This window comes from Babylonia areolata, chromosome 10 (assembly GCF_041734735.1).
Source record: "Babylonia areolata isolate BAREFJ2019XMU chromosome 10, ASM4173473v1, whole genome shotgun sequence".
Classification (NCBI taxonomy): domain Eukaryota; kingdom Metazoa; phylum Mollusca; class Gastropoda; order Neogastropoda; family Buccinidae; genus Babylonia; species Babylonia areolata.
The window spans coordinates 38535693-38558192 of NC_134885.1; the positions used below are offsets into that span (position 1 = coordinate 38535693).

The 22500-nt window shown below is 42.9% G+C and overlaps 2 protein-coding genes across 4 annotated transcripts in view; both read right to left on the bottom strand.

Annotated features, from left to right (window-relative positions):
• Positions 1-22500, bottom strand: part of LOC143286993 (uncharacterized) — a 227919-nt gene that overhangs the window by 27872 nt on the left and 177547 nt on the right. The window lies entirely within an intron of this gene.
• The window catches only part of LOC143286992 (uncharacterized), a 107811-nt gene continuing 99031 nt past the window's right edge, over positions 13721-22500 (bottom strand). For all 3 annotated transcript variants that reach the window (XM_076594988.1, XM_076594989.1, XM_076594990.1), the window contains 2 exons: positions 20165-22500; positions 13721-14833 (listed from right to left, as the gene is read on the bottom strand). The exon at positions 20165-22500 is cut by the window's right edge and continues 35 nt beyond it. In XM_076594988.1, coding sequence (XP_076451103.1) covers positions 14807-14833; positions 20165-22339 — 2202 coding nt within the window. In that variant the 5' untranslated portion in view covers positions 22340-22500 and the 3' untranslated portion in view covers positions 13721-14806. The remainder of the gene's footprint in view (positions 14834-20164) is intronic.

A 22500-nucleotide genomic window follows, 5' to 3' on the forward strand; every position in this document is an offset into this window, starting at 1 on the left:
TAACTCTAAATACAATTACAGGAAATTACTCAAAGGACTTCGTAAAAGAGAAATCATATTATTTAGGTAAGGGACATTCAATTTTTACAGCTGAATTGGTGGCCATCCTTATGGCTTTAAATCATCTTGTTGATATACTAATCATAGTAAGTAATATCTGTCTGTCTGTGTCATTCACGGCGTTTCTTCTACCGTGTCAATACCTGTCTGTCTGTGCCATTCACGGTGTTTCGTTTACCGTGACAATGACTGACTGTCAGTGCCTTTCAAGGGTCTCCTTTTACCGTGAAAATGACTGCCTGTGCCATTCATTGGTCTCCTTTTACCGTGACAATGACTGCCTGCGCCATTCGACGGCGCTCCTTTTACCTTGACTATGACCGACTGTCTGTGCCATTCAATGGTGCTCCTTTTACCGTGACAATGACTGTCTGTGCCATTCGACGGTGCATCTTTAACCGTGACAATGTTGGACTGTCTGTGGCATTCGTGGTGTTCCTTTTACCGTGACAATGACTAACTGTCTGTGCCATTTGATGATGCTCCTTTTACCGTGACAATGACTGACTGTCTGTGCCATTTGATGATGCTCCTTTTACCGTGACAATGACTGTCTGTGCCATTTGATGATGCTCCTTTTACCGTGACAATGACTGTCTGTGCCATTTGATGATGCTCCTTTTACCGTGACAATGACTAACTGTCTGTGCCATTTGATGATGCTCCTTTTACCGTGACAATGACTGACTGCCTGTGCCATTCGACGGCGCTCCTTTTATCTTAACCATGACCGACTGTCTGTGCCTTTCATGGTTCTCTTTTTACCGTGGCAATGGTGGACTGTCTGCGCCATTCGACGGTGCTCCTTTTACCGTGACAATGACTGACTGTCTGTGCTATTCGTGGTGCTCCTTTTACCGTGACAATGACTGACTGTCTGTGCCATTCGACGGTCCTCTTTTTACAGTGACTATGACTGACTGCGTGCTATCATTTATGATGTTTCTTCATCGTGACAATGACTGACTGTGCCATTTATGGTGCACCGTTTACCGTGACAACGGTGGAACTGTCTGTGCCATTCGATGGTGCTCCTTTAACCGTGATAATGATTGTCTGTGCCATTCGATGGCACTCCTTTCACCGTGAAAATGACTGTGGCATTTATGGTGCTCCGTTTACCGTGACAATGTTGGACTGCCTGTGCCATGCGACGGTGCTCCTTTTACCGTGACAATGACTAACTGTCTGTGCCATTCGATGGAGATCTTTTAACAGTGACAATGACTTACTGTCTGTACCATCCATTGTGCTCCTTTTACCGTGACAATGACTGTCTGTGCCATTCGATGGTGATCCTTTTACCGTGACAATGGTGGACTGTCTCTGCAATTTGACAGTGCTCCTTTTACCGTGACAAATGCTGACTGTCGGATAACGGTGTTCACGTCGAAGTCGACTGAACGTGTTTGTGTGCGCTCTCTGTTACAGTTTACGGACTTAATTTTTCTCCCTCCGTTCTAGCAGCCGTTGCCGGTTTACTGCTGTGTTTTGGTTTGTTTTGTCCTGGTGTTTCTGTGTCTGGTGATTTATCCTGCGCTTTTTTTTGTTTTTTTTTGTTTTTTGTCTTTCCTTTTCTTTTCTATTGAATTGTTCACCATGACGACTGGTATCGACTTGGGAGGTGAGCGTACTTTACCTGTTTTTGTTGTAAACAATGAACTGCCGGGGTTTGATAAAAAGCATTTCTCTACTTCCTAACTCTGTGCGACTGCAGAAAAAGTTACAGGCTACAATTCAATAGAAGGAGCCCAGCGCATAGGTGGACTTTGGAGGATTTATCCTGGACAAAAAGATGCGAGAGTCAAATTGCTTATACAGGGTTTCGCGCTTAGAGGGGTACAAGTGGGTGTCCAAGACCAAAATCCGTTTGTTGTAAGACCTCCCAATTCAAATGATTCAAACAGTAGAGAGGAGCATCCCCCTTCAACGAAGCTGATCGTCGGCAACATCCCTCTCTCTTTCTCCGACACAGAACTGTTGCAAGCAGTCAAGCAGTTGGGAGTAACCATCCACTCCAAACTGATCGCGGAAAGGGACAGGGATGATCACGGCAAGCTGACACACTGGAAGACAGACAGACGTTTCCTGTATATAAAAGTTCCGGATGTTCCCCTGCCCAGAAATGTGGACACTGGCTCTTTTAAAGCCAGCCTGTACCACAGGGAGCAGAAGACCCTTCAGCGACAACAGGAGGCGGAGTGTCGACGGTGCCTGCAGAAAGGACACACAGCGGCGGACTGCCCAAACCCGGTAAATTGCAGACAATGTCTGAACGATGGACCCAAAGTCGGGGATCCAACGTGCAACCTTGTTGCAGTAGAACCAACTATCAGACATGAACAGACAGACAATAGCAAAACAGAAAACGCAACACAGAACAAACAAACTTGCAGCACCACAGTCAGCCCTGGACAAGACGACAGATCGACAATGGTCTCTAACAAACAAAACCAAAACAGCACTGATGACGGAAAAAACAACTCGATCCAGACAAAGGACAGGACAAACCACGCTAAAGACATACAGGCGGGAGGGATCGGGATCCGTGAAGCGTCCACGCTCCAAGGGTTCCGTGTCATCCACCGCAGACAAAAAAGCTAGAAGAACACAGGACAACAGTGGTGGAGAGTCTGACGATGACAGTCTGTACTGTGAACCAGCAAGCAACCCCGATTGACTTTCCCCCGTCCCCCCTTTGCTCCCTGGAAACGGTCACAGCTATGACCTTGAGTATGGCTTACGATTTTGTGTACTGATTTTATAATGAATCGCTTATGGGAAGAAATCATGCTTTGCTAAATGGATGTTATTAGACTTGGTTCCGGTAATGCCAAAGGGCTGAGTAGTAAAATTAAGGCGAAAATCTATATTCAATATCCCCAAAAACAAAAACTTGATATTATCTGTATCCAAGAAGCTCACATTACAAAGAAAACTGCAGATTTGTGGGAAAGGGAATGGGGTGGCAAAATCATATATCACGAAGGGACAGGTCATTCCAAAGGGGAGATGATCATGATATCAAAACACTTTACAGGAAATGTTCAACTTATAAAAGAAAACGATAGATTATTAATTGTGTCAGTTGTCACAGAAGAAGTATCTTTCACCATAGCTAATGTTTATGCACCAAATGAAAATGTTGAGAAACTCTCTTTTTTCAAAACACTCCAAAATACACTGAAAGATTATGCTAATGAACGATTACTGATAATGGGTGATTTTAACACAGCCATGAACACTGAGCTGGAAATAATTTCAGGTCATCCCCATCGCTGGTCTTAAAGAAACAGTTGCTGCCCTCAGTGTTCAGGATGTCTGGAGATTACTTCACGAAACTGAGAAAGACTACACCTGGTGTAGATACAACCCATTCATAGCTCGCAGACTAGACTACGTTTTTCCTCGTCAAGATATGTCACAATATCTTGTCAGTTGTAATAATATGTTTATCTCTAATACTGACCATAAGGCAATTATCACAGAACTTATTTTTCCCCAGGTTTGAAAGAGGTCCAGTTTACTGGCATTTCAACAATTCACTTTTGAAAGACCCTCTTTTTGTACAGTCAATGAACAACTTTCTTGATCAGTTTATGGATGAAAATGGAACAGCATACCAAGGTAAGTCATTGCCAACATTGCATGTTTCCATGACACTTTTCATTTCTCTCTTCCTGTCCATTTCCAGGTAACCCTGTATAACGACTACAGCAGAAAGATGTTGATGAATGAATGTAAGATTTGTGGAATGGATGGGTGAGAGATCGGGAATTAAAAAAATTGTTTAAAAAAAAAAAAAATAGTGGCCATGCCGACACGAATCTAATAACAGTGTGATGATGGATTCTGCACTAAACATTAAAATCACGGGCAAGAAAAAAAAATGCTGAGTGTCTGTGTCATTCCTAGTGGTCGTTTTACCGTGAAAATGGCCGACTGTCTGTGCCATTCGACGGTGCTGCTTTTACAGTGACAATGACTGTCTGTGTCATTCAGAGTGCTTCTTTCACCGTGAAAATAAATGTCCGTCTGTAACTTTTTTTTTTTTTTTTTTTTTTTTTGTTTTTGACGAGGCTGCTGTGGGGCCTACACTTCCAGACGTTCTCGGGGTGTGGAGGCTGAGAGGGGGAGGGTGTGGGAGGGTGGAGTGCAGTGAAAAGAAGTTGATTGGCCATTTCAAAGACGCCCCGTGGGTGACTGAAGCGGGTTGTTTTCGTTGGGTTCAGAAGGTTGTGTGACTGGTTGTACGTCTCTCTCTCTCTCTCTCTCTCTCTCTCTCTCTCTCTCTCTCTCTCTCTGTGTGTGTGTGTGTGTGTGTGTGTGTGTGTGTGTGTGTGTGTGTGTGTGAGTTGTCAATATTCAGTTTGTCCGTTTCTGCTCGGTTCCAACACGGAATAACGGCATGCAAGTACGAAAGTTAGTTCACATGACAACTTGAAATACAAGACAGACATGTACAGAAGTTGGTTCACACAAAGACAGGGAATACGACAGGAAAGCAGAGAAAGACAGAAAATACGATGGACAAGTAAAGAAGTTGGTTGACAGAATGTTAAAAAAAAATACGTCAAACAAATGTAAAGTCGGTTCACACGACGACAGGAAGTACGTCAGACAAGTACAGAAAATACAGTGGCAGAAAATACGATAGACAAATAGAGAAGCTGGTTGACATGATGTCAGAAATGCGGCATACAAGTGTAAAGTCGGTTCACACGACAACAAGAACTACGTCAGGTACAGAGTGGTTTCTCACACACATTGGAACAACAGCAGAGAAGTACAATAGTTGATTTACCAAGGACAGTCAAATACGGCAGACATGTACAGAAGCTGGTTCACACAAAGACAGGAAATACGTCAGACATGTACAGAAGCTGGTTCACACAAAGACAGGAAATACGTCAGACATGTACAGAAGCTGGTTCACACAAAGACAGGAAATACGTCAGACATGTACAGAAGCTGGTTCACACAAAGACAGGAAATACGGCAGACATGTACAGAAGCTGGTTCACACAAAGACAGGAAATACGGCAGACATGTACAGAAGCTGGTTCACGTCCAGACAGGAAATACGTCAGACATGTACAGAAGCTGATTCACGTCCAGACAGGAAATACGGCAGACATGTACAGAAGCTGGTTCACGTCCAGACAGGAAATACGGCAGGCATGTACAGAAGCTTGTTCACACAAAGACAGGAAATACGTCAGAGATGTACAGAAGCTGGTTCACGTCCAGACAGGAAATACGTCAGACATGTACAGAAGCTGGTTCACGTCCAGACAGGAAATACGTCAGACATGTACAGAAGCTGATTCACGTCCAGACAGGAAATACGTCAGACATGTACAGAAGCTGATTCACGTCCAGACAGGAAATACGGCAGACAAGTACAGAAATTAGCTTACACAAAGACACACATGGTAAAGCCAACACTGTCCACGTGTTCTCGTCAGTCTGCACTCAGAAGTTCTTGGGGTTTGTTCTTCCTTAACCTTTTACTTCCGCTGTACTCGTATCGGTGCCGAATGCTCCTGAATTAATTTTCACCCATTCTCAGACTTTGTGACTATCTGTCCCCGCCCAAAACCCCCCTCCCTCCTCTTCTGTGTGTGTGTGTGTGTGTGTGTGTGTGTGTGTGTGTGTGTGTGTGTGTGTGTGTGTGTGTGTGTGTGTGTGTGTGTGTGTGTGTGTGTGTGTGTGTGTGTGTGTGTGTGTGTGTGTGTGTGTGTGTGTGTGTGTGTGTGTGTGTGTGTGTGTCTCCCTCTCTCTGTGTTTGTGTTTAAGTTTTTCCTTCTTTTTTTTTCTATTTCCTTTTTGCTCTAGGCTTGGATGAAAACAAAAAGTATGAATGTTTATTCTCATTCCCTCTTGAAATCAAAATCGTTTGACCCTCTCCCTCCCTCTCTCCCTTTCCCTCTCACTCTCTCTGTCTGTCTGTCTCTCTGTCTTTGCCTGTCTTTCTCTCTCTTTCTCTTCTCTCTATCTCTGTCTGTCTTTCTCTTTCTCTTCTCTCTGTCTCTGTCTGTCTGTCTGTCTGTCTCTCTCTCTCTCCTACCCTCTGTAAATTTAGTGGGGTTTATACAACATTGTGTTGATAAGAAAATCAAACCGGACGGTGCATCTTTTCAGTTCTACATAACTTTGGATGCCAATAGTTCGATCTGTGCTGTAACGATTCCAATGAACGCATGAGTCATTTCGCCACTGTGTGTCATGTTGTGAGGAAATCACATGGATACTTACCAATGGTCGAAATCAAATCGATCTCTTTCTTGACATGTTTACTATCTCATGTCTCACTGTTGAGGAATCACTGACATTTCCGAATGGAAGTTGTATTCAGAGAAATCGATCCCAATAACATGTGCATGTATGCAGTGGAGTGATAGCCTAGAGGTAACGCGTCCGCCTCGGAAGCGAGAGAATCTGAGCGCGCGGGTTCGAATCACGGCTCAGCCGCCGATATTTTCTCCCCCTCCACTAGACCTTGAGTGGTGATCTGGACGCTAGTCATTCGGATGAGACAATAAACCGAGGTCCCGTGTGCAGCATGCACTTAGCGCACGTAAAAGAACCCACGGCAACAAAAGGGTTGTTCCTGGCAAAATTATGTAGAAAAATCCACTTCGATAGGAAAAACAAATAAAACTGCACGCAGGAAAAAAAAAGAATGAAAAAAAATGGGGTGACGCTGTAGTGTAGCGACGCGCTCTCCTGGGGAGAGCAGCCCGAATTTCACACAGAGAAATCTGTTCTGATAAAAAGGAATACAAAATACAAAACAAAATACAAAATTTCGGTAATTTCAGTTCGTAACTGCGTTCATTTGCTTTTGTTTTTGTGGATCACTGTATATTCCTGTTGATTAGAGTCAACGGCCTACATTAAGAAAACAACCTCTTTGCTCTACTTCCACTCACTGCACCAGATCCAACGAAAACGGAGGTCAGGAAGTTTACACAATGTGGAATTTAATCGATTCGTGTTGTATTGAAATCCTTGGCAATGCACTTACTGCCTCGCAGACAGGCAGTGGGGTCGGTGGTTTGTATGTTGCACCAGACGACATGGTATTGAAATGTAACCTGTTCGTGTTGGTTGTATTGAAAACCTTGGCGATGTACTGACTGCGTCACAGACTACGGTTGGCGTTGTTGGTGTGTGTGTGTGTGTGTGTGTGTGTGTGTGTGTGTGTGTGTGTGTGTGTGTGTGTGTGTGTTTTCTCCACCAGACTGTATTGTAAGGACTGGCTGGAATGACTTGTGGTGCCCTCCTACAGGAGGAAGACTAATTTGTTTAGATGAATGTGGATTGAGGATAATGTATTTATATAAGTTGGATGTTGTGTGGGTGTTGTTGGTTTTTGTTGTTGTTGTTGTTGTTTCCTTTTGTTTTGGATTTTTTTAATCTTTTTTTTTTAACTGCCAGTTCCATTACCCCTATACGCTACCACACAAAGTCTTGTCTGCAGTCCCAGTACCATCAGATCAAAACACTTTACTGTTTAATCTAGTGGGCAACTGCTGTATATGTAGTCCTATGGGGTACCTTTTGACTGTGTAGTCTTTGTATATAACTGTTGACAGAATGGTCCTAGTGGATAACTACTGACAATTTTGTCCTTGGTGGTAACAGTTGACTGTGTGGTCCTAATGGATATCTGGTCACCGTGTGGTCTTGGTTGATACCCGTTGACTGTTTGGTCCTCGTGAATAACTGTTGACTGAAAGTTCCCAATGCAAAACTGCTGATTGACCAGTGAATGATTGTTGACTGTGTGGCCTTAGCTCATTCAATCCTGGGCACTCGACAGACTTTAATGCTATATTGATACGAAAAAACAAACAAACAAACAAACAAAAAACCTCAGAAACTATACTGCTTTCCTTCAAATGAGGTGTGGGCGCATCTGTACAAATTACTGTACAAATTAGTTCCCTTATCATTCGCGTTTTTGCATATGCAGGAAAATGATAACCATTCAATGAGATGCCATAGCAATGCTAGGCGCAGTGTTCAATGTGTTCACTCATTCCATTCCAGGCACACGTTTACTTGTACCATGGTTACTTCCCCTATAGACCAGGTACGCGTATTCTCGTACCAATCCACTATTCTGATTTTTTCTATTCTTGCTTGGTACAGCTGGCTTTCCAAACTGAGTTGTCTGCAGATTTCGGAAGCATGAAAACCAAGACTTTGTTTGAGCGATTAAATCAACAAATCTCCGTTTATTTTCACCGTTTTAGTGAATAGCCCAACTTTCACTGCACTGGTTTCATATTGTGCTGGACCAGGGGATTTGTAACAGACATGCAGCTGGGGGGTAGAATGAGTTAATGAATAATTGTTGGCTGTGTGGTCCCTATGAATAATTGTTGACTGTGTAGTCCCTATGAATAATTGTTGAGTGTGTGGTCCCTATGAATAATTGTTGAGTGTGTGGTCCCTATGAATAATTGTTGACTGTGTGGTCCCTATGAATAATTGTTGACTGTGTGGTCCCTATGAATAATTGTTGAGTGTGTGGTCCCTATGAATAATTGTTGAGTGTGTGGTCCTTATGAATAATTGTTGAGTGTGTGGTCCCTATGAATAATTGTTGATGTGTGCTCCCTATGAATAATTGTTGACTGTGTGGTCCCCATGAATGATTGTTGAGTGTGTGGTCCCTATGAATAATTGTTGATGTGTGCTCCCCATGAATAATTGTTGACTGTGTGGAGCCTAAGAATAATTGTTGAGTGTGTGGTCCCTATGAATAATTGTTGAGTGTGTGGTCCCTATGAATAATTGTTGAGTGTGTGGTCCCTATGAATAATTGTTGACTGTGTGGTCCCTATGAATAAGTGTTGGCTGTGTGGTCCCTATGAATAAGTGTTGAGTGTGTGGTCCCTATGAATAAGTGTTGAGTGTGTGGTCCCTATGAATAATTGTTGACTGTGTGGTCCCTATGAATAATTGTTGACTGTGTGGTCCCTATGAATAAGTGTTGAGTGTGTGGTCCCTATGAATAATTGTTGACTGTGTGGTCCCTATGAATAATTGTTGAGTGTGTGGTCCCTATGAATAATTGTTGAGTGTGTGGTCCCTATGAATAATTGTTGGCTGTGTGGTCCCTATGAATAATTGTTGACTGTGTGGTCCCTATGAATAATTGTTGACTGTGTGGTCCCTATGAACAAGTGTTGAGTGTGTGGTCCCTATGAATAAGTGTTGAGTGTGTGGTCCCTATGAATAATTGTTGAGTGTGTGGTCCCTATGAATAATTGTTGAGTGTGTGGTCCCTATGAATAATTGTTGATGTGTGCTCCCCATGAATAATTGTTGACTGTGTGGAACCTAAGAATAATTGTTGAGTGTGTGGTCCCTATGAATAAGTGTTGAGTGTGTGGTCCCTATGAATAATTGTTGAGTGTGTGGTCCCTATGAATAATTGTTGGCTGTGTGGTCCTATTGGATAACGTTTGACTGTGTGGTCCCAATGAATAACTATGGACTGTGCTCCCATTGGATGGCTGTTGTCTTATTTATTTATTTATTTATTATTATTATTATTATTATTATTATTATTATTATTTGATTTTTCTGTGTGGTCATGCTGAATGACTGGTGACTGTGTGGTCATTCAAAATGACTGATGACTGTGTGGTCACACTGAATGACTGGTGATTGTGTGGTCATGTTCAATGACTGGTGATTGTGTGGTCATGCTCAATGACTGGTGATTGTGTGGTCATGCTCAATGACTGGTGACTGTGTGGTCATGCTGAATGACTGGTGATTGTGTGGTCATGCTCAATGACTGGTGACTGTGTGGTCATGATCAATGACTGGTGACTGTGTGGTCATGCTGAATGACTGGTGACTGTGTGGTCATGCTGAATGACTGGTGACTGTGTGGTCATGCTGTGTGACTGGTGACTGTGTGGTCATGCTGAATGACTGGTGACTGTGTGGTCATGTTGAATGACTGGTTATTGTGTGGTCATGCTGTGTGACTGGTGACTGTGTGGTCATGCTCAATGACTGGTGACTGTGTGGTCATGCTCAATGACTGGTGACTGTGTGGTCATGCTGAATGACTGGTGATTGTGTGGGTATGCTTGGAAATTGTTGACTGAGTGGTTGTGCAAGGTGATTTTTGACTGTGTTGTCATGCTGGATAAATATTCACTGTGTGGTTCTGCTGGAACGCTGTTGATGTGTGGTCCTGGTGGATAACTGTTAACAGTGGGGTCATGTTGGATGACTGTTGACTGTGTGGTACTATAGGATGAATGTTGACTTTGTGGTCCCAGTAGATAACTGTTAAGCGTATGGTCCTTTTGGATAACTGATACCTGTGTGATCCTGTTGGATAGGTGTTGATTGTATATGGTCCCAGAGGATAACTTAGTGGATAATTGTGAACTGTATGGTCATTATGGATAACTGTTGACTGTTTTATACTTATGAATAACGTTTGACTGTGTGGTCCTTATGAATAACTAATGACTGTACAGTAACAGTAGATGACTGTTGGCAATATGGTTCTAGTGGATAACAGTTGACTGTGTGGTCATAACAGACAACTGTTGACAATGTTGTCCTGGTGATTGACTGCCGACTCTGTGGCCCTACTGGATAATTGTTGACTGTGTAGTCCCATTGGATAATTGTCGTGTGGTCTAAGTTAACAGCTGCTGTATGTGTGGTCCTTGTGGACAAATATTGACTGTGGTCCTGTTAGAAAACTATTGACGATGATTATGGACAACTGTTTTATCGTGTAATGAATGACTGTTGACTGTGTGGTCCTTGTGGATAATTGATGGCAGTATGGTCCTGTTAGACAACTGTTTACTGTGTGGTCCTTGTGGATAATTGATGGCAGTATGGTCCTGTTAGACAACTGTTTACTGTGTGGTCCTGCTGGATAATTGATGGCAGTATGGTCCTGTTAGACAACTGTTTACTGTGTGGTCCTGCTGGGTAATTGATGGCAGTATGGTCCTGTTAGACAACTGTTTACTGTGTGGTCCTGCTGGGTAATTGATGGCAGTATGGTCCTGTTAGACAACTGTTTACTGTGTGGTCCTTGTGGATAATTGATGGCAGTATAGTCCTGTTAGACAACTGTTTACTGTGTGGTCCTTGTGGATAATTGATGGCAGTATGGTCCTGTTAGACAACTGTTTACTGTGTGGTCCTTGTGGATAATTGATGGCAGTATGGTCCTGTTAGACAACTGTTTACTGTGTGGTCCTTGTGGATAATTGATGGCAGTATGGTCCTGTTAGACAACTGTTTACTGTGTGGTCCTTGTGGATAATTGATGGCAGTATGGTCCTGTTAGACAACTGTTTACTGTGTGGTCCTGCTGGATAATTGATGGCAGTATGGTCCTGTTAGACAACTGTTTACTGTGTGGTCCTGCTGGATAATTGATGGCAGTATGGTCCTGTTAGACAACTGTTTACTGTGTGGTCCTGCTGGATAACTGTTGACTGTGTAGTTTATAGTTGATGACACTTGACTGTGTGGTCCTCATTGGATGACTGTTGCTTGTGTTGTCCTCATTGGATAACTTGTGACTGTGTCGTTTATCGTTGATTGTGTGGTCCTCATTGGATAACTGTTGCTTGTGTGGATAACTGTTGACTGTATTGTCATGTTGAATAGTTATTGACTGCATTGTCATGTTGAAAAGCTGTTGACTGCATTGTCATGTTGGATAACTGCTGACTGTATTGTCATGTTGGATAACTGTTGACTGCATTGTCATGTTGGATAACTGTTGACTGTATTGTCATGTTGAATAACTTTTGACTGTATTGTCATGCCGGATAATTGTTGACTGTATTGTCATGTTGGATAACTGCTGACTGTATTGTCATGTTGGATAACTGCTGACTGTATTGTCATGTTGGATAACTGTTGACTGCATTGTCATGTTGGATAACTGTTGACTGTATTGTCATGTTGAATAACTGTTGACTGTATTGTCATGTTGGATAACTGTTGACTGTATTGTCATGTTGGATAACTGTTGACTGTATTGTCATGTTGAATAACTGTTGACTGCATTGTCATGTTGGATAACTGTTGACTGTATTGTCATGTTGGATAACTGTTGACTGTATTGTCATGTTGAATAGCTGCTGACTGTATTGTCATGTTGGATAACTGTTGACTGCATTGTCATGTTGGATAACTGCTGACAGTATTTTCATGTTGGATAATTGTTGACTGTATTGTCATGTTGGATAGCTGCTGACTGTATTGTCATGTTGAATAACTGTTGACTGCATTGTCATGTTGGATAACTGCTGACTGTATTGTCATGTTGGATAACTGTTGACTGCATTGTCATGTTGGATAACTGTTGACTGTATTGTCATGTTGAATAACTTTTGACTGCATTGTCATGTTGGATAACCGCTGACTGTATTGTCATGTTGGATAGCTGTTGACTGCATTGTCATGTTGGATAACTGTTGACTGTATTGTCATGTTGGATAACTGTTGACTGTATTGTCATGTTGGATAACTGCTGACTGTATTGTCATGTTGGATAACTGTTGACTGTATTGTCATGTTGGATAACTGTTGACTGTATTGTCATGTTGGATAACTGTTGACTGTATTGTCATGTTGAATAGCTGTTGACTGTATTGTCATGTTGAATAGCTGCTGACTGCGTGGTTCCAATCTTCCCGTTTAAATTCACATCACACTCAGCTTGTAGTATCAGCTAGCGACTGAACCAAACGTTCCCACACTGATAGACTGGATTGGAACCGTGTCCCCCCAGCTGCCAGTCCTTGACGCTAGTCTTTGACCCCAGATGATGTTTCACCCAGGGGTTTGTGATCACTTTTTGTTTGGTACTGCCGTTCACTCGTGGAGCCGTCTGATAGTTTACTTCAGAGACAGCTGGTGAGTGGAGTGCTGCGAAATTAGCGAGTGTGTGGCGTTCAATGTATGATGTATACTTCATGTCTGACTATGACCATTGGAACAGCAGAGGCGGCAACTCATGTCCCGACTATCTTGGCTAGAATTTGATTAGAATGGGTAATGTCTTGCTCAAGTTACATCCCCTGCTCTCTCGGCTTGAGGGGGATTGAGGACAGTCGGCGTTGGGATGGTCCCCAAAGGCCAACTAGCCAGCCCCCAAGGCTGCAGCACTAAAAGCCAGTGCACCTTGCCTGGTTTCAGAGTCATAGTCTTTCAGGAAACACTAAGCTTTAAATGAACTCCCTTTGTAGCGGTGTGACCATTGATCATACAGCTCTCGTTTTGATGTTGTCCCAAGTGTGAGCTGTTAGCTGATGCCAGTGTCTGATGTAAGCAGAGCGTTGGGTGTATGCTAACACGCTAAATCTATATTTTCCCATGTGTGCGATGACTTGCCATGAATTTGGGAAGTGGTCGGTCTTCCAGTGTAGTTGTTCCACACTGCGTCCGCTGCTGGTTGGCAGACTTGACGTGCACCTTGTGTAAGGTTTATTTTCACACACACACACACACACACACACACACACACACACACACACATACACATACACACACACGCACACACAGATGTGATTCAGTCGAGACGTGAAAACTGAATCAGAGAAAAAACAACACAGAACACACCAAGAAAGCTTCATTCCTGTTTTATTGTATATGTGTCTATGTTCAGAATAACGACACGACTTTGAACTTCAACTCTCATTATTACCAGAGCTGAAAAATAGGACACAAAGATAACGACTTGTGAAAATGGTCAGACACTTGTTCTTGATTATGACAGCATGTTTTACTCAAATCTAAGCAGGTATATTTGTTTATAAATAAATCAATATAGGTTTTCTGTTCTATTTCTGAATTTGAAACCACACAAAAAGATAATGGCATTTACACACCATATTTATATCGTTTTGAGTATATCCCGCACTTTTTTTCCTCAATAAAAAAAAAAGAAACGGGGTGGAGGGGAAGGACTGGTGAGGGGGAGAGGGGGATAACAAAGACAACAAAAAATGGTAATGGTCAGACTATATTATGAACAAAATCATATCAATGTGTATGCGTTGTGTGTGTGTGTGTGTGTGTGTGTGTGTGTGTGCTTCATCGGTTATTAGTAGAAGACTCTTTTCTCACTAACCGACCTGGGAACTGGGAGACACGAAAGAACAGAAAAAAAACCCAAAACCCCACGGACATAAACAGCAATGGTGAAACAAACATACTGATATAAAATCGCATTTCAAAGGGAAATTAAAAAAAAAATGATATAAATATAGCAACGAATATATCTTCTTTTTAGGGAGAAAAATGAGGGTAGACGCTGCGTTAGCTTCAAGTATCTGATGAACAATGTGACCTGTCGTTAAAAATAAAAGGGCATTAAAACTGTCGGAAACAACAATATCATAAGAAGAGTAGGCCTAATATTCTTCGGCAATCCGAAAGGTGAGACGACGCTGGAGTAATAGCAATCTGTGTCAGTGTGCAGTTGATTAGTTACTATCGAAGTCAATGTGTAAGACAGTTACCACTGAGTAAAATTGTCATTCCTTGAACGTTTCCACCATGAGGGGAAAAAACCCCTACTTTTAGAACTTCATTTTCTGCAAAGTCCGGACAGACCTCATCATGCCCATGTCCTTTTGAACTCAAGGAGCCCAGACGTACATTGCCGTCGCAGTGACGATATAATGGCATTGACGTCACACCGAGTTCGACGTCATGAAAGGCGTTACGAAGATTCCACAGCGTCGGCGTCCTGGAACACAAGAAGTTGGTAAGTATAAGTTTCAGTAAAGTTAGCGAAGAAAATCCAGAATATAAGTAGATGATGAGATAATCATCAAAGAAAGTAGCTTACGAATACATTCTGAAATATAATGTGACAGACTGCAGATAAATGAGTAAAACGGATTTTGGGACACGGGATGACAGGCCCAAACCATGAATGGAATTGTAAACTCAATTCAAGGTGACAGATAAGTAAATGCCAAATGGCCAATATATGCTCATATGAGGTACCGTTTCTTTCGAGTGTGTGAGTGTGTACATTCATGTAAAGAACTGGGTCTACTGAGGAAGGAACGAGAACTTTCTGAATAGTTGGAATAATGCAGAGGAAGTGCAGATAATTTGAGCATGCTGCTTTCACCTCTACACTCCATCTCGTGTGTGTGTGTGTGTTGGGGCTCATGTACGTTTATGTGTATTTGACTGTGCTTTCATATCTGTGAAGCTGCATGTTTGGTGCATATCTGTTATGCATGTGTGGGTGTATGTGTGAATGTGTGTCTTCATGTTTTACATTTATTTGCTTATTTATCATCATTGTTGTCTTATTTATTTATCTATCTATTTATTTATTTAGTATTATTATTATTATAATCATCATTATTATTATTATTATTATTACTACTACTACTACTACTACTACTACTACTACTACCCCTTTTTTATATTCTAATTATTATTTATTTATTCACTTATTTATGTACGCTTATCTGTTATTTATTCACCTTTTTTTCTCAAGGCCTGACTAAGCGCGTTGGGTTACGCTGCTAGTCAGGCATATGCTTGGCAGATGTGGTGTAGCGTATATGGATTTGTCCGAACGCAGTGACGCCTCCTTGAGCTACTGAAACTGAAACTGAAACACTCCATCTCGCTCACTACAATCGGCTTCGGATCCACTCCGTTTACGCATACCCAGATTCAAACACTCGACTGTTGGCCGGCGTACTTTCTCTGTCTCTGGACCATGCAATTGGAATCAACTTCGTCAAGTCTCCACACTCAGCTCTTTCAAGTCTGGCCTTAAAACCCACCTCTTCCCAAAATAGCCTCCTTTGCCTGCCTCTTCCTTGTCTTTAGTTTCTACGGTTTTAGAGTTATGTATGCGTGTGAATGACTTGTGCGAAAGCGCTTTGATTTGTCTCTGCACAAGATTCAACGCTATATAAATACCATTATTATTATTATTATTATTGCATGAGCACTCCATTGTTCCAACCACCCAACAACATGATATGTCGTACTTTTATGCTGCAGCAGGAATGCGCTTCATGCGTTAATTCCACGTTAGAAATATCCAGACGAGGTCTTTGGCGGGAAGCACTTTAAACCCATTTTTCACGAATTTCACATTTTCTGATGTATTATCTAATCCTCAAAATGAAGCCTTCGCAGCATTACTGACATTGATGAACAACAGTCGTTACCCACTAACCTAACAAAGCAACCTTTTTTTTCAATCTAGGTATATAGTTCAACGCCAAACGCACGTGTCGTTTTCGTAGTTTGACGAAACGTAGAGTAAGCACACTGATGCTAACTTGATCACAACGGTTGTTGGTAAATTGGGGTGGGTGTTCATGTTTGCATGTAAGCGTGTCTGTGCGTCTTTGTGTATGTTCTAATTATTACATGACAGATGAAATTAACAAGTAGTCTTGCGGTTGTCTCCCTTACACACTGAGACTATTTTGAACGTGATTTTTTTTCTTCATTTTTAAAATTTTATCTCCCCCCCCTCCCCATATATATATATATATACATATATATATATATATATACACACACTCTCTCTCTCTCTCTTGAAAGAGAGAGAGAGAGAGAGGTGTACGCACGAGACGCAAAGTAAAAAGAACCACAATCACCAGACACACAAGACGCATTGAACAGAAACAAAAGCACAATCACACACGGCGCATCAAACAGAACCAAAAGACACCAAACACACAAGACGCATCGAATATAGCAACAAACCAATCAAACACGACGCATCAAACAAAACGGCAAGCACCAGACACACATGAAGTCACAAGCACAATCACACAAAACTCATCCAACAGAACCACAAGCAACAGACTCACAAGACGCATTAAACAGAAAAAAAGACAACAAAATAAAACAACGCAGGACGCAAAAGACGCATCAAACAGAACAGCAACCAACAGACGTACACGACGCCTCAAACAGAACCACATGCACAATCACACAAGACGCATCAAACAGAACCACAGCACCAGACACACATGACGCATCAAACAGAACCACAGCACCAGACACACATGACACATCAAACAGAACCACATGCACAATCACACAAGACGCATCAAACAGATCCACATGCACAATCACACAAGACGCATCAAACAGAACCACATGCACAACCACACAAGACGCATCAAACAGAACCACAGCACCAGACACACAAGACACATCAAACAGAACCACAGCACCAGACACACATGACACATCAAACAGAACCACAGCACCAGACACACAAGACACATCAAACAGAACCACAGCACCATACACTCAAGACACATCAAACAGAACCACAGCACCAGACACACATGACACATCAAACAGAACCACAGCACCAGACACACAAAACGCATCAAACAGAACCACAGCACCAGACACATGACGCATCAAACAGAACCACAGCACCAGACACACATGACACATCAAACAGAACCACAGCACCAGAACACATGACGCATCAAACAGAACCACAGCACCAGAACACATGACGCATCAAACAGAACCACAGCACCAGACACACATGACACATCAAACAGAACCACAGCACCAGACACACATGACACATCAAACAGAACCACAGCACCAGACACACAAGACACATCAAACAGAACCACAGCACCATACACTCAAGACACATCAAACAGAACCAAAATCACCAAACACACAAGACACATCAAACAGAACCACAGCACCAGACACACATGACACATCAAACAGAACCACAGCACCAGACACACATGACACATCAAACAGAACCAAAACCACCAGACGCTCATGACACATCAAACAGAACCACAGCACCAGACACACATGACACATCAAACAGAACCACAGCACCAGACACACATGACACATCAAACAGAACCACAGCACCAGACACACATGACGCATCAAACAGAACCACAGCACCAGACACACATGACACATCAAACAGAACCACAGCACCAGACACACATGACACATCAAACAGAACCACAGCACCAGACACACATGACACATCAAACAGAACCACAGCACCATACACTCAAGACGCATCAAACAGAACCACAGCACCAGACACACAAGACACATCAAACAGAACCACAGCACCAGACACACAAGACACATCAAACAGAACCACAGCACCAGACACACATGACACATCAAACAGAATCACAGCACCAGACACACATGACACATCAAACAGAACAACAGCACCAGACACACATGACACATCAAACAGAACCACAGCACCAGACACACATGACACATCAAACAGAACCAAAAGTACCAGACACACATGACACATCAAACAGAACCACAGCACCAGACACAAATGACACATCAAACAGAACCAACAGCACCAGTCACACATGACACATCAAACAGAACCACAGCACCAGACACACATGACACATCAAACAGAACCACAGCACCAGACACACATGACACATCAAACAGAACCACAGCACCAGACACACATGACGCATCAAACAGAACCAAAAGCACCAGACACACATGACGCATCAAACAGAACCACAGCACCAGACACACATGACGCATCAAACAGAACCACAGCACCAGACAGACATGACATATCTTAACAGGAATAGAAAGTAATGAACGGTAACCTGTCATATCAATGAAATACATACATAAGTGCTCAAAACTTGCAATCCCACAAAACATGAAAAATGGAACAGATGTTTTAAGAATGAAAGGGTGAGATGTTAGAAGAAATGAACAACAAAAAAGATACAATGAATTAGACGAGAATCGTCACTCAAAATTACATTTATATTTCATTGTGTATCAAGAAGCCTAAAATCCCGAAAAGGAATAAACTGACAATGAAATGAATCATGATGGTGTTCTGTACCATTTTGACAGTGTCATCTATTTTCAGAGAAATATAAAAGAGATACAAAACAAAGAAGTGTAAACACGTGAAAAATAAAAAGATAGAAACTAGACAGACAGACAGACAGACAGACAGACAGATACGGTAACACGCACGGAAACTAGCAAAGAAATGTATGCATGGGTAAATAAAGGAATGGAAGAATGAGTTTAACAAAGAAGTTTAAAAACAAAGAAACGAAATTCATGACAAATTAATTGAAGAAAAATCAAGCAAGAACCCACAATCGTAAAGCCGTTAATATGGACACTGGACATTAATTTTTGTCACAGCGGATAATGATAGTACGCTGAATGCATAAGGTAAAAAATGTCCTTGTTCTTGTTCTTCTTGTTCATGTTGCTCTCTCCCTGTCTGTCACCGGTTATTCGGTATAACGGACAGCGGACATTTCGAGTGCAGCAGCGGAGAAAGAAAAATCAGGGTAACCATTGTTCTGGAGAGAGTGGTCCATAGACCATTAGTCCTGTTCTGAGAGGTAGCCGAGTCAGCCGGTACCGTACAAAGGTGGTACTTGTGCAGAAGGCGTGGATAAAAGGAGGGGAACCAAATGTAGGGCAGGAAGAGAAAGGGGAGACAGAGGGGGGGTCAATCAAAAGAAGAAGAAGAAGAAGAAGGGAGAGAACGATGAAGATAATCAGGATGATGAGGGGGTGAAGAATGGCGGGGGAAGTGTGCCAGTAAGCGGATTCCTCTTCTTAACCTCCTCCTCCTCCTTCTTCTCCTGCTCCTCCTCCTTCTTCTTCTTCTTCTCCTCCTTTTCCTCTTCTGTTTTTTTCTTCCTCTCATCATCATCATTGTTATGAATTGGCTTCAAATGAATCAGTTAACCAGCCAAGAGTACAACAGACCACAGGAGAAGATTTTGGTTACATGGTTATGTAATTATGACGTAAATTACACTCAGGCATTTTTGCACGGACGCTGATGAACAGATATACAGATGGAAAGAAATATTGACAGACAGACATATTCTGATATTAACAAAAAACAAACAAACACAAAAAAAAAAAACACAAAAAAAACCCCAAAAAACAAACCACACACACAAAAAACACAAACAAACAAAAAAAAAAAAAAAAAAAAAAAAAAAAGAAAAAAGAATTTGAATGGACACATTCAAACTTTTGTACCACTCACCAACACGTTTCCAGTTGAACCAGAGACATCTCTCTTTCCGAGTCGACCTCCGAACATGTGGTCGTCCATAACTTGACGCTTGCCCAGTTGTGGCCCAAACATCACATGGTCCATTCCTCTCTTGCCTAGCTGTGGCCCAAACATCACATGGTCCATTCCTCTCTTGCCTAATTGTGGCCCAAACATCACATGGTCCATTCCTCTCTTGCCTAGCTGTGGCCCAAACATCACATGGTCCATTCCTCTCTTGCCTAGTTGTGGCCCAAACATAAGATTGTCCATGCCTCTCTTGCCTAATTGTGGCCCAAACATGAGATTGTCCATTCCTCTCTTGCCTAATTGTGGCCCAAACATCAAATTGTCCATGCCTCTCTTGCCTAATTGTGGCCCAAACATAAGATTGTCCATGCCTCTCTTGCCTAATTGTGGCCCAAACATCACATGATCCATTCCTCTCTTGCCTAATTGTGGCCCAAACATAAGATTGTCCATTCCTCTCTTGCCTAACTGTGGCCCAAACATCAAATTGTCCATGCCCCTCTTGCCTAGTTGTGGCCCAAACATAAGATTGTCCATGCCTCTCTTGCCTAATTGTGGCCCAAACATCACATGATCCATTCCTCTCTTGCCTAGTTGTGGCCCAAACATAAGATTGTCCATTCCTCTCTTGCCTAACTGTGGCCCAAACATCACATGGTCCATTCCTCTCTTGCCCAGTTGTGGCCCAAACATGAAATTATCCATTCCTCTCTTGCCTAATTGTGGCCCAAACATCATGTCGTCCATTCCTCTTTTTCCAAGCTTACCCCCAAAGAGTTTGGTATCCATCTGTCGTTTTTCCATTCTTCGCTTGCCGAATGCCAGGGCGCGATTTTGAAGGATGGGGTGGGTTTGAAATCCAGAAAGCGATCGCTTGGAACGTTCTGGGGCGCTTTCAGAGTCATCATGTTCGACGGTCTTGTATTCGGATTCTGTTTCAGATAACTGGGCACTCTCTTGGCCAGATTCTTTGTCAGCGGTATTCTTCCCAGCTGGCGTGGACTGGGCGTTGTCCTGGTCTCTTTTTCCCAGTTGCGGCATAAACGCTAAGCTGTCCATACCTCTTTTTCCCAGTTGAGGCATGAACGCTAAGCTGTCCATACCTCTTTTTCCCAGTTGAGGCATGAAAGCCAGGCTGTCCATACCTCTTTTTCCCAGTTGAGGCATGAAAGCCAAACTATCCATGCCTCTTTTTCCCAGTTGAGGCATGAAAGCCAAACTATCCATGCCTCTTTTTCCCAGTTGCGGCATAAACGCTAAGCTGTCCATACCTCTTTTTCCCAGCTGCGGCATGAAAGCCAAACTGTCCATACCTCTTTTTCCCAGTTGAGGCATGAAAGCCAAACTGTCCATACCTCTTTTTCCCAGTTGAGGCATGAAAGCCAAACTGTCCATACCTCTTTTTCCCAGCTGAGGCATGAAAGCCAAACTATCCATGCCTCTTTTGCCCAGTTGAGGCATGAAAGCCAAACTGTCCATGCCTCTTTTTCCCAGCTGAGGCATGAAAGCCAAACTATCCATGCCTCTTTTTCCCAGCTGAGGCATGAAAGCCAAATTATCCATACCTCTCTTCCCCAGCTGAGGCATAAAAGCCAAACTATCCATACCCCTCTTCACCATTTGCGACACAAGCTCCAAATCCTCCACGTCTCTCTTGCCCAGCTGCGGCATGTAGGCCAGACCGTCCATGCCTCTTTTGCCCGGAACTCCCCCACTCTCTTCACGCTTTCCCAGATGACCAAAGTAGCCAAAGGTGTCCATGCCGTTCCGCTTGTAGCCTTGTAGCTCCCTTGCAGAATCTGCAGGTGGGTGTTGACGTGGTGGTGGCTGGACATCCTCAAGCTGGCCTGTGCTGCCAGAATCTTCTCCCTTCGTGCCCCTGCTTTCTTTTTGTGGCTCGTCATCATCAGACAGCTGGTTGGAATCTACAGCGAAGACGGCGTGTTCAGGCGTGTTGCCCGAGATGGCTGAACCCTGTGGCGCAGGGTTTTCTTTCTCTTCTGGGGAAGCAGACGAACCGCTGAGACCTGACGCCTGGCATGGAGACACAGCTGATGACAGTAGCAGGAGGCAGAGCAGCAGGGGAGGAGCAGCAGCAGCAGCAGCAGCAGCACCACAAGTCCGCGATGCTCTCATCGTCGTTTCTTGTTGCAAGGGTCGGCACCAGTCCAGCAGAGGTGGTCAAGTTCAGTTCAGTTTAGTTCAGTTCAGTTCAGTTTTAGTGTGGTGGACGTGTTATGGATGGCGGGTTCCTGTCTTGTTTCGTTTTGTTTCTGCGATAAGGACAACCATACGGT